Here is a 15,229-nt window from a genome sequence, read left to right on the forward strand (position 1 = left end):
GGTCGGGAGGCGAGGTGAAGCCCACTCTTCAGTGCCCGCCATCTTGCAGATGGAAGGCACTCCCCAATCAGGATTAGGGATTATGTTTACTCCCCCATGTGGGGTGAGCACACCAAGGGTGTAGTCACCCTAAGGTCAGTAGCCCATTTGCTACTGACCTAGAGACCCCTAAAACGCCCCCTAAATACAGTATTTAGGGGGCAGGCCTGAACCAAGAAAGCAGACCAGAAGAAACTACAAGAAAAGAAGAAGCAGGACCAAACAGCCGTGCAGAAGCTAATGAGAAAGACAGACGCCCACTGACTTGGCCCGAGTCCCACCGGCCTGTCTCCACCTCAAACCTGCTCATGTGAAATCCCGGTGTGTCCTGAGGACCTGCCTGCCTTCAACCACAAAGACTGTGTCTCCTGTGAACGCCAACTTTGATCATCTGCACCCTCTGGTTCCGGCCAGACACTACAAATCTGCACTATTCTGCACCCGCTGTCCAACAACCCGAGCTCGAGTGGACAAACACCACAAGGAGTTCCCGCCGGCGATCCTAACCCAAGATCCAGCGACCCCTGACCTGCCTCAAGCCTCCAGCCGACACCTGCATCCTAAATCCTGAAAGTCCCCCAACCACTACCAGGAGCTGGTAAGAAGATCTGAGCCCCAAAAGGCACCCCTGCACCCGACGCCCCACGGCCTTGGGTGGACAAACCACCAGTCCCTAACCAACCCTCAACTTCCCAACTTACCTCTCGGATTGGTGGTCTTACCCAGAAGACCTTCGTCCCCAAGCCTGCAGTGCCTTTGCAAACCAACGGTTCCCTATTGCAAACAACAGGGTGCCCGACGTCGAAACAACACCCTGCACACGGCCGCCCCAGTGCCTCTGAGGGTGCACCTTTGGTGCTACTTTGTTTCCCCATTTGCCCTGAGCTAAAGTCCAGGAGCTTTGCTCCCGCAACCAAGTGGCCTGCTCGTCAGCAGCCACCAACTGGAGGCCCCCTATCACCCATTGGATAACATTGGGCCTCAGCACTCTGCACCCGGCCACCCTAGTGCCGCTGAGGGTCTCAGCACTCTGCACCCGGCCGCCCTAGTGCTGCTGAGGGTTAAACAAGAGTGCATCCTTGACCCTGGGGGACCGCTGAGTATACCCCCAGAACCTCAACTCCTACTACCAAATACTTACTTCAAAACTGATAACACTATGTTCGAGGCATATGAGCTGCAGATTACACACTTTTGCATAGATCGCCATCTGGTGTTGGGCCCGGATGTTTGAAGTTTGTTTTTCCTCTTGGAAAGTGTTTGGAAGTCACGAGGTCGGTGACTCCTCCCTTGGTTCGTATTGCGCATGGGCTTCGGCTCTATCCTCAGATTATTTTTTTCCGCCATCGGGCTCGGATGTAATACTTCGCGCTCCGGTTCCGAACATTCCAGTTCGACGATCGAAGCGGAATCCTCGCTCTCCACGGTATTGTTTGGATACTGATCTCCTTCTTCTTCGACGCACATTCGATTCCAGTCATCGACGGCAGCCTTCGGGCCTAACCAGGCTCCGGTCCCGGCTGATGGAAAGAACTCCATTCAAGAAGTGCCCTCGATGTGGGTCCAAATTCCCCCACACCGATCTTCATGAGGTGTGCAACCTCTGCCTCTCCCCTGAACACGAGGCTCGAGACTGTCCCGCCTGCAAGTCTTTTAGATCCAAAAAGACTATTCGACATCGAAGGGCCAGATGAAAAATGGCGCACTACTCGACCTCCGTTCCAGTCGACATCTTCGGGGACGACGTCGAAGCTCCGGGACAACAGCACACCGAAGAGGACCTTGTCAGTGCTTCCGAAGCCGACGACTCGGATGTGGAGGACATCACCCCGGCGCAGAGGTTCGTGAGTAAAATACCCCCTCCCACACCCACGCCGACACCCAAAAAGGCTTCGGTCACGCCTTCGCCTCCGGGCCTAGGCAAGACCAAAGACACTGCTTCGAACACCCCACCTTCGGGCCCGGTGAAGAAGCCAAGTAAGCCTTACAGCGGCTCGGGCTCGAGCCAGCCTCGTAGCGGTGCCGAAAAACACCCTTCGGCACCGAAGAAGAGATCGGCCTCTACCTCGACACCGAGCTCCGCACCAAAGCCCTCGGTGTCCAAACCCAGCCTCTCGGTGCCGATCAAACATCATAAGGCCCTCGGCACCGACACTCCCGCGCCGAAGCCTGTCTCTGCACCGAACAAAAAATCGGAGGTTCCCAAAAAGCCGAAAACGTCAGCGCCGACCAAACAACCAGTGTCGTAAGAACTTTTTACACCGGATCCTTTGCAAAAGACACTTACCAAGGATCCAAAAACTGGACATTTGGCACTGTCTTTTAAAAAGAGACATTTGGACAAACCAGCTCCACCTCCACCTCCAAAGAGGAAGGACTATGCTACTTCCCCTTTCAGAATGCCTTCCCCACCTCCTCCACCTCCTCCACCCTCTCCACCTCCACCCCCTCCACCTTCTCCACCCCTGCCTCATCGCTCTCCGACCCCGTCTCCAGACCATGATGATCAGGGGAACCCATACTACGACCCAGCAGATGTGCCACAAGACCCCACCCCTACAGGATCCCCAGACCCCTGGGATGATTATAATAATCCAGACATTCCAGATGTCCCACAAGATGACCTCTATCCATCCAGGCCATCTCCACCAGAAGACTCACTAGGTTTTCACCACCAACTTCAGAGGGCGGCACATTATCACGGGGTAGAGCTACACACTGACCCAGTAGAGGAAGATTTCTTCCTAGACACCTTTGATACTGCACATAGGTCTACTGCTATACTACCTATGCTCAAAGGGGTAATAAAACATGCGCCAGAGGTTTTTAAAGACCCAGTCAGGGTTAGGGTCCTAAACCCACGCATAGAGAAAAAGTATAAAGCTACCCCCACAGATCCTGCCTACATCAAAGGGCCAGCGCCACTGGATTCCCTAGTGGCATCCACCGCAAGAAAGAGATCAAATTCCCAGGCGTCAGGCGGAGCACCACCACCTGACAAAGAATCAAAGCTCCTGGACGCGTCAGGAAAACGTACTGCGTCACAGGCAGCCAATATATGGCGTATCGCCAACACTCAAGCGCTATTGGCCAGATACGACAGAGCGCATTATGATGAACTAGAAACCATCATGCACCATCTCCCAGAAAAAAATATAAAAATAGGCCCAATGAATTAATTCAAGAGGGTAAGACCATAACTAATACCTCTATACGCTGTGCCTTAGACGCAGCAGACACAGCCTCTAGGGCCATTAACACCAGTGTCCTACTCCGTCAACACGCTTGGCTGAGAGTTTCAGGCTTTAAACCTGAAGTACAAGCCTCCATATTAAACCATCCATTCGATCAGGAACATTTATTCGGTCCAAAGATAGATGAGGCCCTCGAGAAGATGAAAAAAGACACAGATACGGCGAAATCTATGGGAGCCCTACAGTCACACCCTCCTAGGCGCTCCTTTTGCCGCTCTTCCTTTCGGGGCACGGGCAGAGGCTACTCCTCAGATAGCGTGTCTACGTCCTACATATCCCCTCCTCAGTCCACCTTCAAAAAAGGTTATCAAAGAGGCGGCTATAGAGGCAATAACAATAAAGGCAGAGGCAAAACAAATACCGCCCGCTCTGCCACACCGCCTACCCAATGACTTTCCCCTGCTCTACCCAGACCATCCCACTCCGGTTGGGGGCAGACTACAAAATTTCCTTCACGTCTGGGAGTCCATCACATCAGACAAGTGGGTGACCCAAATTATTCGTTCAGGGTACTGCCTAGAACTCACATCTACCCCCCCAACATTCCACCCAGGCAACGCCCAATGTCACAAGAACATTCCACGTTACTAAAACAGGAGGTAATCTCCCTCCTACAAAACCACGCAATAGAACAGGTCCCCCACGATCAGCAAAATGTAGGGGTCTACTCCCTATATTTTCTGATACCAAAAAGAGACGAGACTCTACGACCTATCTTAGATCTCCGGCCTCTAAACACACATACATTCGGACCATTTTCACATGGTAACACTTCAGCAGGTACTTCCGCTCCTCTCCCAGAACGACTTTCTCACCACACTGGACTTGAAAGACGCATACTTCCACATTCCGGTACACCATGCCCACAGAAAGTACCTCAGATTCGTAGTGGACGGGCAACACTACCAGTTCAAGGTGCTCCCATTCGGGGTCACAACAGCACCACGGGTATTCACCAAGTGCCTAGCGGTAGCGGCGGCACATCTCAGAAGAGTCTGGACGACTGGCTGATAAAAGCCGCGTCCTACAACCAATGTGTACACCACACCGCCACTACAATCCAACTACTTCATCAACTAGGCTTCACGGTGAACCACCAAAAGTCCCAGCTAACACCATCCCACATAAAGCAATACCTCGGTGCCACCATAGACACCTCAAAAGCCATAGCCTACCCCAATCCGCAAGCATTCAGGCTTTGCATCAAAAAGTCATACTTCAACACTCCCTCCCAGCAAGAGTGTTTATGCAACTGATAGGGATGATGGCCTCTTGCATTTTCATAGTGCCTCATGCAAGACTCCAGATGCGTCCACTCCAAGAGTGCTTAGCACGCCAATGGAACCAGGCCCAGGGGCAACTGACAGATCTGGTGTTGGTAGACGGTCGCACCCATCGCTCTCTGCAGTGGTGGAACACCACAAATCTTTCCAGAGGTCGACCGTTCCTGGACCTGGTTCCACAAATAATCCTGACAACAGATGCATCGCTCTCCGGCTGGGGAGCTCATCTACTACACCTCACAGTGCAGGGCACATGGACGCCGCAACAAAAGTTACTCCACATCAATCATCTGGAGCTACTGGCAATCTTTCTAGCCATAAAATCCTTTCACACACAGATTTTAGGCAAGGCAGTCCTTATCCGCACAGACAACATGACCGCCATGTACTACATCCAAAAACAAGGCGGCACACACTCTCCACAGCTCTCTCAACTAGCACAGAGCATATGGAGATGGGCAATTCCACACAAAATCTTTCTCCTAGCCCAGCATGTCCCAGGAGTCCAAAACACCATGGCAGATCTGCTCAGCAGACAGACGCAGCAGATCCACGAGTGGGAACTTCACCCGCAGGTTCTTCACCCGTTCTTTCAGATGTGGGGGCATCCACAGATAGACCTATTCGCCACCCACGAAAACAAAAAATGCCCAAGCTTCGCCGCCAGATACCCACACCCATTGTCCAAAGGCAATGTGATATGGATGAACTGGTCAGGCAAATTTGCATACGCCTTTCCACCTCTCTCACTAATTCCATTAGTGGTGCGAAAGCTACAACAGCACTCCCTCACGCTCATTCTAGTAGCTCCAACATGGGCCAGACAACCATGGTACACCACGCTGCTGGAACTCTCAGTAGTGCCACACCAAAAATTACACCTCTCACCATGCCTCCTAACCCAGAACCATGGAGAGATCAGACACCCGGACCCATCTCAGCTCAGCCTTGCGATCTGGCTCCTGAGATCCTAGAATTCGGATACCTTAACCTTCCCCCTGACTGTATGAATGTTATAAGAGAGGCTAGACGCCCTACCACTAGAGCCTTCTACGCTGCCAAGTGGAAAAGATTTGTTGTTTATTGCCATAACAACACAATCAACCCTCTAGACGCATCCATACAGCACATCATATGCTATTTACTACACCTACAAAGATGTAACCTAGCATATACATCCATTCGGCTACACCTCACAGCAATTGCCGCTTACTTACAAAACAGACAGCACCAATCTTTCTAGCCATAAAATCCTTTCACACACAGATTTTAGGCAAGGCAGTCCTTATCCGCACAGACAACATGACCGCCATGTACTACATCCAAAAACAAGGCGGCACACACTCTCCACAGCTCTCTCAACTAGCACAGAGCATATGGAGATGGGCAATTCCACACAAAATCTTTCTCCTAGCCCAGCATGTCCCAGGAGTCCAAAACACCATGGCAGATCTGCTCAGCAGACAGACGCAGCAGATCCACGAGTGGGAACTTCACCCGCAGGTTCTTCACCCGTTCTTTCAGATGTGGGGGCATCCACAGATAGACCTATTCGCCACCCACGAAAACAAAAAATGCCCAAGCTTCGCCGCCAGATACCCACACCCATTGTCCAAAGGCAATGCGATATGGATGAACTGGTCAGGCAAATTTGCATACGCCTTTCCACCTCTCTCACTAATTCCATTAGTGGTGCGAAAGCTACAACAGCACTCCCTCACGCTCATTCTAGTAGCTCCAACATGGGCCAGACAACCATGGTACACCACGCTGCTGGAACTCTCAGTAGTGCCACACCAAAAATTACACCTCTCACCATGCCTCCTAACCCAGAACCATGGAGAGATCAGACACCCGGACCCATCTCAGCTCAGCCTTGCGATCTGGCTCCTGAGATCCTAGAATTCGGATACCTTAACCTTCCCCCTGACTGTATGAATGTTATAAGAGAGGCTAGACGCCCTACCACTAGAGCCTTCTACGCTGCCAAGTGGAAAAGATTTGTTGTTTATTGCCATAACAACACAATCAACCCTCTAGACGCATCCATACAGCACATCATATGCTATTTACTACACCTACAAAGATGTAACCTAGCATATACATCCATTCGGCTACACCTCGCAGCAATTGCCGCTTACTTACAAAACAGACAGCACCTATCACTTTTCAGAGTGCCTCCCATTAAAGCCTTCATGGAAGGCCTAAAACGAATAATTCCCCCCAGAGTGCCACCCTCACCTGTGTGGAACTTAAATATAGTGCTCACAAGGCTAATGGGACCGACTTTTGAACCCTTGCATAAATGCGAACTACAATTCCTCACATGGAAAACAGCTTTCCTTGTAGCCATCACCTCCCTTAGAAGGGTCAGTGAAATACAAGCACTTACTATACAAGAACCTTTTCTCCGAACAAGGTTGTCCTACGTACCAACCCAAGATCCTACCCAAAGTCATCTCACCCTTTCATCTAAACCAATCGGTAGAATTACCGGTTTTTTTCTCGCAACCTCAAACGGTTGCAGAAAGGGCTCTACACACACTGGATGTTAAAAGGGCCTTGCTTTACTATATCCAGAGAACACAAACTTTCAGGAAGACAAAGCAGCTGTTTGTCTCTTTCTCTCCACCTCATAAAGGCAACCCCATCTCTAAATCAGGGATAGCTAGGTGGATTGTAAAATGCATACAGATTTGCTACCACACAGCAAAACGCACGCTATCTGTTCCCCCTAAAGCCCACTCTACAAGAAAGATAGGGGCTTCTATGGCTTTTCTAGGGAACATCCCATTAGATGATATGTGCAAGGCAGCTACATGGTCAACACCGCACACTTTCACTAAACATTACTGTGTAGATGTGCAAACCAAGCAACAAGCTAGTGTGGGCCAGGCTGTACTAAAAACACTATTTCAAACCACTGCAACAGATACCGGTGGTCGCCGCTAAGGTTGGGAACTGCTATATAGTCTATGCAAAAGTGTGTAATCTGCAGCTCATATGCCTCGAACGGAATATGCTACTTACCAGTATGCATCTGTTCTTGGCATGTAGAGCTGCAGATCTATATACGCCCACCCGCCTCCCCGGCTACCTGTATCTGTTCCAGTCTATCTTATTTAGATACAACACACATGGGTTTCTTCACTATTATTACTACGCCCCATCTTTCCCTGTTGGCGAAAAACAATCTGAGGATGGAGCCGAAGCCCATGCGCAATACGAACCAAGGGAGGAGTCACCGACCTCGTGACTTCCAAACACTTTCCAAGAGGAAAAATAAACTGCAAACATCCGGGCCCAACACCAGATGGTGATCTATGCAAAAGTGTGTAGATCTGCAGCTCTACATGCCAAGAACAGATGCATACTGGTAAGTAGCATATTCCTTTCCTCCATAGGATAACATAACTGTTTTTCTTGGAAACATTTTAAGTGTGGAGTTTGAAAACCTAAAGAAATTCTTTAAAATTGTACTATTTAACCAAAACGATTTTTCTTACCTGTTTGCAGGAAATGTCCCAGAGTAGTATCCAGGTTTACCACTCTGAGTAAGAAAAGTAATCCAAAAGTAATTTACCTGGTATTTTACTTAAAAGCCTATTCAAGTCTATGTACTGTATTTACAAAGCATTTCTCAGCAACAATACTGTAAGTCAAAACAAAGTGCACATATCATTACAATCCATACTGTATTTCAATTGTATATTTGCTGCAAAGTACTTATCACTTACCTGTGCCACGCTTGCTTGGTTCTAGAAAACAAAATAACTAAAAGAATATTTTTTATACAAAAACAATTGGTCTGAAGTTCAGTCTTTGAGTGTGTGAATTCATTTACTGACTGTGTACAACTAATGCTTAACACTGTCCTCTGAAACTGCCTTACTGCTCGACCACACTACCACAAATAGAGAGTGAGGTGCTATCTAACTTTACCACTGCCTACCTTTGGAGTTCCACAGGATTCTGTGCACACTATACCTCACTTTGGTATAGTATATACAGAGCCAGCTTCTTACACCCTTCAATCACGCTGGGGCTGCAGGGGCCTGTGTTATGCCCCTGATATGGCCCTGAAAGGTTTTGAAATCCAGAGCCGCAAATCGCACACAAATGGCCTCAGTGAATGCCTTCAGTGCTGAGACATACTGCCAATAGTTTATTGCTGAAAACCTCTAGTTAAGAACACAAGGCCTACTCAGAGATCTCTACTCTCTTTTTTCCCTAGGTCTGTGGGCGCACAAGGAAAGACAAAGAAATCTGTCACTGGTAAGGGTAGCTTTGTTTCATGACCAGCAGCACACAGTATCTGGCACTGTCTTTCCAAGCTGTTGCAAACAAATAGTGCAAGGGGCAGGATTCTGTTACAGTAATATTTCAAACAACCATTGGCAAAACCAATAGGTTTGGCTTTTTTAAATAAATTAATGTGCTTCTTCATTTGTTAGCAATTTTCTATGTAAGATTGTGAAGAATGGTGATTAGGTGAATGTAAGAATGAGTTGATGGATGGACAAGTGGATAGATAATGGTGGAGTGCTCGCTCAGCGACTCTAATGTCTCCTCCCAACCAGCCAGCTCAAACGTGCTCACCCTAGACAAACTGGACTTAATCCAAGTGGAAATAAAGGTGTCAGGGACCCCCCTTGGCCTCAAAATAGACACAGTGGTGCTTGACCTTTGGAGTGTTGAGAGAAGGTCAACTGAAATTTCGGGAAAAGGTTCAACAACATACTTTGGCCTGAGGACATGGAAGGAAGACCCAGGCGAAACAACATATGTGTGGGGAGCCTCAAGGAGGGTGTGGATGGTGAGGATGTGACAACCTTTGTGTAATCTTGGCTACTGACAGTGGTCACCCTGGAGGGGCTCTCCACAATGTATGAGGTGGAATGGCCTCACCGTGTTCTGGCAAATCATCTTTCCCACAGATAACCATCACAGTCGATAGGCTGCAGGCTTTTGAACTTCTGTGACAGGGACTACATTCTGCAGAAAGCCAGGTTGAAGGTCCCAATCACACTGGAGTCCTCTGGAGTTATACTCTTCTCTGGTTTTACTCTAGCATCCCAGCACCATAAGGCATTCTTTCTTGATGTAAAGAGGGAGCTTAGCCACCTGGCCTCCAATATGCTGCCCTTTTATCATCATGGCTGTGGGTGGTGGCTGGTGGCCAAACACATTTCTTTGAGGCCCTGCTGAAGTGTGTTCTTGGCTGGAGCTGCATCAGGACAAGGCGGACCCTACCGGAGGCTGTCTTTTTCTAATCCTCCCTCTTGGGGGATTGCTTGGCTGGGGTCATCGTGACAGCTGCTTACAGTCTTACTACGGATCAGGATTCGGAACTGCTCCGGTCTCGCCCCCAGCAGAGGGCCCTCCATCACATTCTTCGATTCAGACTCAGCACTGTCACCCCAGGAGCTGCCATGACCCCACACAGTAGAGGATTACCTCCTGTGATTGAACGAAGAGCCTCCGAGGGTTCTGATGCACCACTTATGCATGACTGGACAGGAAATCTGAAGATGTGGGCCCTGTTACTCCCTGCCCCACATAAAATTCTGCTGATCCCCCACTGGGAGATAGCTTCATGTCACCCCTTACTACCTGAGGGCCGTCCCGCTCATTGCACTAACGTAGGCTGCATACCACCTTGGGGAAGGCTTCTTCCCCTGGTGATTGCCACCAATCTGTTCGACAGTAAGATGTGCATGGGTTATACCTCTGTTATGCTTGATCGGCTGGCCTGTTGACATCTGTCCTTCAAGTTTTGGGGATTTGATCTTTTTTACTATACAAGACTCCCACTACTCCTTATTTTCTAGCACACCACTCAGGCAGCGGGGACTGCATAACGTCCTTTCCAGGGCCCTGACCCACGTAGCCTATCTTGCTAATACACTGTCCTACACAAAACCTCAAATGAACCTATCAGTTCTTAACATGGAACTTCCCGGGCTATTGGATCTGCCACTAAATGCTACAAGATCCACTCACAACTGAAGATATTGGGGGCCCATGTCTTTTTCTTCCAAGAGACTCATTCTGACCAATGTGAGGGTGACCTACTCCATTGTCGCTGGTGAGGCCAGTTCTTTTACATCTCTTATGTCTCATTGTCCAGGGGGGCGGTGATTTGGATTTGTTCTGAGGTCCTCTTCATCAATCAAGGCTCCTTGATTGACCAGGAGGGTTGATATGCCCTATTACGGGTATGACTTGATGGTCTACCAGTGATATTGAGGAGCCTGTATGAAACTAATTTTGACCAACCATGGTTCTTAGACACTCTCTCGAATTAGCACACTCAATCAATCAGGCAATTGTAAGCGTGCTTCTCACCCGTGGTGGTCTCAAGGTGCTGGGGGGTGGGGGTGACAGCAGGTCCGTTTAGCCAAAGAGCCAGGTCTTGAGAGCTTTCCTGAAGGAGTTCACGGAGGGACGTGTCTGATGTCGATCAGGAGCTCGTCCCAGGTCTTGGCCATGATGTAGGAGAAGGCTCTTCCCCCTTCTTTGGTTTTGCGGATGCGTCGGGTCTCGGCAATGATGAAGTTGGCTGACTCAGCAGTTGATTTCCGTGGGTTCAAAGTGGAAGGTCTGATCCTTTGGCTTCTGCCGGTGAGGAATGATCTGATCTAGTTGAAGGTAGTTTCTTGTATGCAGGCATTGTGTAATCTGGCGGCGAGTGTGCAGTAGGAGACGGTGTCAAAGGCTGCTGAAAGGTCGAGTAGAATCAGGGCTGCGGTGTGGCCTTGGTAGAGGAGGGTGCAGATGTTGTTTGTGGCTGCGAGTTGGGTGGTCTCGATGCTGTGGTTGCTGCGGAATCCGGATTGAGAAGGGTCGAGGATGGCGTTGTCTTCGATGAACCTGGTCAGTTCTCCGTTGACGGTCTTTTCAGCGACTTTCACTGCTAAGGGGAGGAGTGAGATGGGCCGGTAGTTCTTGAGGTCAGTGGGATCTGCTGAAGGCTTCTTGAGCAGGGGCCTGACTTCTGCGTGTCGGGGAAGGTGCCGGTCTCCAAGGTGGTGTTGATGGTGTGTCATAGTTCTGGTGCGATGGCAGAGGTGGATCTGTGGTAGATGTGAGGTGGGCAGGCGTCTGTAGGGGCCTTTGAGTTAATGCTTTTCATGGTCGAGGCGGTCTCTTTGGTGGTGATAGGTGTCCAGGAGGAGATGGTGGGCTGGCTGGCACTGCACTGGGGGGTGGCTGGAGAGTCAGGCGTATGGTTGTTGAAATTGTCGTAGAGGTTTTTGATCTTCAGGTGGAAGTAGGATCAGAGCTTGTCGCAGATGTCCATGGAGTGGGTGATGTCCATTGCTTCGCTGCGGGGCTTGGTGAATTCCTGGATGAAGCTGAAGAGTTCCTTGGAGTTGATGGAATTGGCAAGGATTTTGTTGTGGATGAAGGTCCTTTTGGTGGTTCTGATGTGTTGGTGGTATTCCGTCATGGCGTCCTTGTAGGTGGTGTAGTTTTCCGGTGTCTTGCTGTTTCTCCAGATCTTTTCCAGGTGTCTGGAGGTGCGTCTGGTTTCTTAGAGGTCGATGGTGTACCAGACGGCTTTCCTGGGGCGCTGTCTGTAAGAGTTGCATAGCGGGGTGAGTTTGTTTGTGCAGTTGGAGATCCATGTGTGGGATTCTCTGGCCTCAAGGTTGGCGTCGGTTGCGGCAGTAGGGGTGTTGTTGTTGAGGGTGGAGTTGAGCTGCTCCTCGGTGACTTTGCTCCAATTCCTTGGAAGAGTACGCAGTGGTGGTTGGCCCACGGGGGTTGTATGGTGTGACTGAAGCGGATGCTGTTTTCTGCTGCGAAGATGGGTTCGAGGGTGTGTCCTGCCTTGTGGGTCAGTGCGGTGATGAGTTGTTTCAGTCCGATGTTGGCGAGGTTGTCCCAGAGGGTGGTGGAGTTGGGGTCACTGGGGTTGTCTGGTGGAAGTACAGGTCCCCAATGAGTATGTAGTCCATTGCGGTGATGGCGTGGGGTGCAATGAGGTCGGTGATGGTGTCGGCGAAGAGGGCTCGTGGGTAGGGGATCTGTCAGCGAAAGTGCCGTGGAGTGTGGAGTTGAGGCTGGTCTGGCCCTGGAAATGCAGGTGTTCGGTGGTGGGGAAGGTTTTGCTGGAGGTGGAGAGGCGGAGGGAGTTTTTGTGTGCTATGGCGAGGCCTCTTCCCGGGTGGTTGGGGTGGTCCCTCCTCTGGATCTTGTATCCATCCGGGATGGCGATGGAGATGTCCAGGGCAGAGAAGGTGTTTATCCAGGTTTCTGTAAAGAAGGCGACATTGGGTGAGAGGGTGTCTAGGAGATTCCAGATCTCCATGGCGTGTCTGAGCATGGAGCACACGTTGAGGTGGATGCATCTTAGGGCGGTAAAAAGAGTTAAAAAGAGGGAAAAGCAAGAAAAGAAGGCAGTGTAGTTCAGCAGGAAGAAACCAAGCACCACGGCAAGGAACCAGAGCAGACACATGGAGCAGGTCGAGAGCGGTCTTGAACCCTGCCCGCCCCAGTCAGCGGCAGAGACATCTAGGCGGAGCTGCGGGGAGGGAGAATGGGTCCCAGGCCAAGGAGGTCAGGGCACTTGCTCGATCCTCTGCGCAGCGGGCGCCATTAAATAGGGGAGGGAAGCGCAGCTAGGAGGCGGGAGGGTAGGAAGCGGCAGTGGGAGGGGCCGAGAGGGACATGAGAAGAGAGAAGGCAGAAGAGAAAGGCAAAATAGCAAAAAAAGGGGTAAAAAGAGTTAAAAAGAGGGAAAAGCAAGAAAAGATGGCAGTGGACTTCTGGAAGAAACTAAGCACCTCGGCAAGGAACCAGGGCAGACACAGGGATCGGGTCGAGAGCAGTCTCAAACTCTGCTTGCCCCAGATGGCCAGGCGAAGCAGCAGGGAGGGAGGGCGGGTCCCAGGCCAAGGAGCACACTGATGCTGCGTTTCTGGAGCATCTGGATGGGGAGCAAGAACCCCATGCAACGCTGATGGAGCACCACCACTGTCTGTATTGAACAGCACTGTGGGTCCCACTCATGCCAAAGTTGATAGGCTGGGCAGACTATTGGTTTAGCTTGTTGCACCTCATTGCATGGAGACCCTCATACACACCATTAGAGACCTGGGGAGGCATGGTGCACTCTACACAAGGAGAAATTAACTTTCGATCATACTACAAGTGTGCTATATCAGGATGATGCCCCTTCTATGAATAACACACAACACTTACTTCTTGGGGACTTAACTGTCCCAGACACCAAGAGATCACTGGCCTGCCCTGAAAACACCTATTATGAAGCAGGACATAAGGGAGGAGATTCGATCCCTTCTGAGAGGACGCTCTCCTAGGAACAATGAACTACCACTTGAATTAACCTACGCACCCTCCCTCATGCTGCATTTTCTACAATTGTTCAACAAAGCTAGGGAACTTGGGTCATGCCTGCATATGCTATGTGAGACCTTGCTGGTACCAATACCAAAACTGGTCAAGATCCATCCTCCCTTTCTTCATGGATACCAATCTCCCTCTTCTCCTCTCATCACAAGATCCTTAGCAAAATCATAGTGGACCAAATCCTGCCCATTCAGCCAGTCCTGATCCATTCGGACCTGAACGACTTCATCCCGTGCTGCAACACCTCTCTGATAATTTAGGGTTTATACACAGCCATAGAGACGGACCTGCAACAATGCCTCAATAGGGTCTGCCTCACACTCGACCTGAAACAGGCGTGTGACTCACTAAATTGGGAAAGCATGTTCTGGGCCCTTCGAAGCTTCAGCTATGGCCCCTTGGATATTCGGGTCGATACATGTTCTCTATGAAATCCCTATATCAACGCTATAATGAAGGTGGTTCGCCATATCTCAGATGCCTACCTGGTGTCCAGGGGCACCCACCAAGGGTGCCCCTGCCCACATTAATATTTGTTCTGGCACTAGAGCCACTCAATGCACAACTCCGGGTGCGGGTCGGGATTGGATGATACCGTTGGGCAACCAGGCACACATTGTCTGCCTCTATGCTGATGACATGGTCCTCTATATTCGAGATATCTATGGAGACCTGACCCAACACACCTCGATCTTGGATGCATTTGTCAAGATCCCCAGGATTAAGGTCAACTATACCAAATCCTTCTTTTTTCGTTCATGGAACATCTTTCCGAGAGATACAACTGGGCAATGCGGAACACTCACATGGACAAAAAAGGTGATTCCTAGAATAGAAGGATAGTGAAACTGCAAATCAATCTGATGTTCCTATGGAACCCTCACTCACCAACATAGTTGGTGACATGCTTCATCATGGGGTTCCCCTGGGGGTACCTTGTGTACCTCCAGTGTGCTTCGACGCTATGTTAAGGCGGAGCAAAAAAATCAGACTAAAGGAATATGGTGACTCCTAGTGAAAAAGTGAAAAGGTTAAAAAGTCAAGATTCATCCACAGATATATTTAATTGTGATGAAGCCTGAACACTTTAAAAACAGTGAAGGATGTTTAATACTGACTATAAGTGGGTCAGATACATCCTATTTAGATCATATTGGTCGACATGTTTCAGCTTGTTACTTGTATATCACAAAGCTTTCTTCAGGACCTAACAAAAATTCCCACCTTGGCGGTATAAGCTTACTAAAGCTTAACCTAACCTCAGGTGCAGATAAC

At 49.8% G+C, this 15,229-nt stretch overlaps 1 protein-coding gene across 2 annotated transcripts in view; it reads left to right on the forward strand.

The window, feature by feature from the left end:
- Positions 1-15,229, forward strand: part of LOC146811985 (uncharacterized) — a 562,758-nt gene that overhangs the window by 298,717 nt on the left and 248,812 nt on the right. For both annotated transcript variants that reach the window (XM_085614545.1, XM_085614544.1), the window contains exon 10: positions 8,811-8,851. In XM_085614545.1, coding sequence (XP_085470671.1) covers positions 8,811-8,851 — 41 coding nt within the window. The remainder of the gene's footprint in view (positions 1-8,810; positions 8,852-15,229) is intronic.

This window comes from Triturus cristatus, chromosome 7 (genome assembly GCF_964204655.1).
Source record: "Triturus cristatus chromosome 7, aTriCri1.1, whole genome shotgun sequence".
Classification (NCBI taxonomy): domain Eukaryota; kingdom Metazoa; phylum Chordata; class Amphibia; order Caudata; family Salamandridae; genus Triturus; species Triturus cristatus.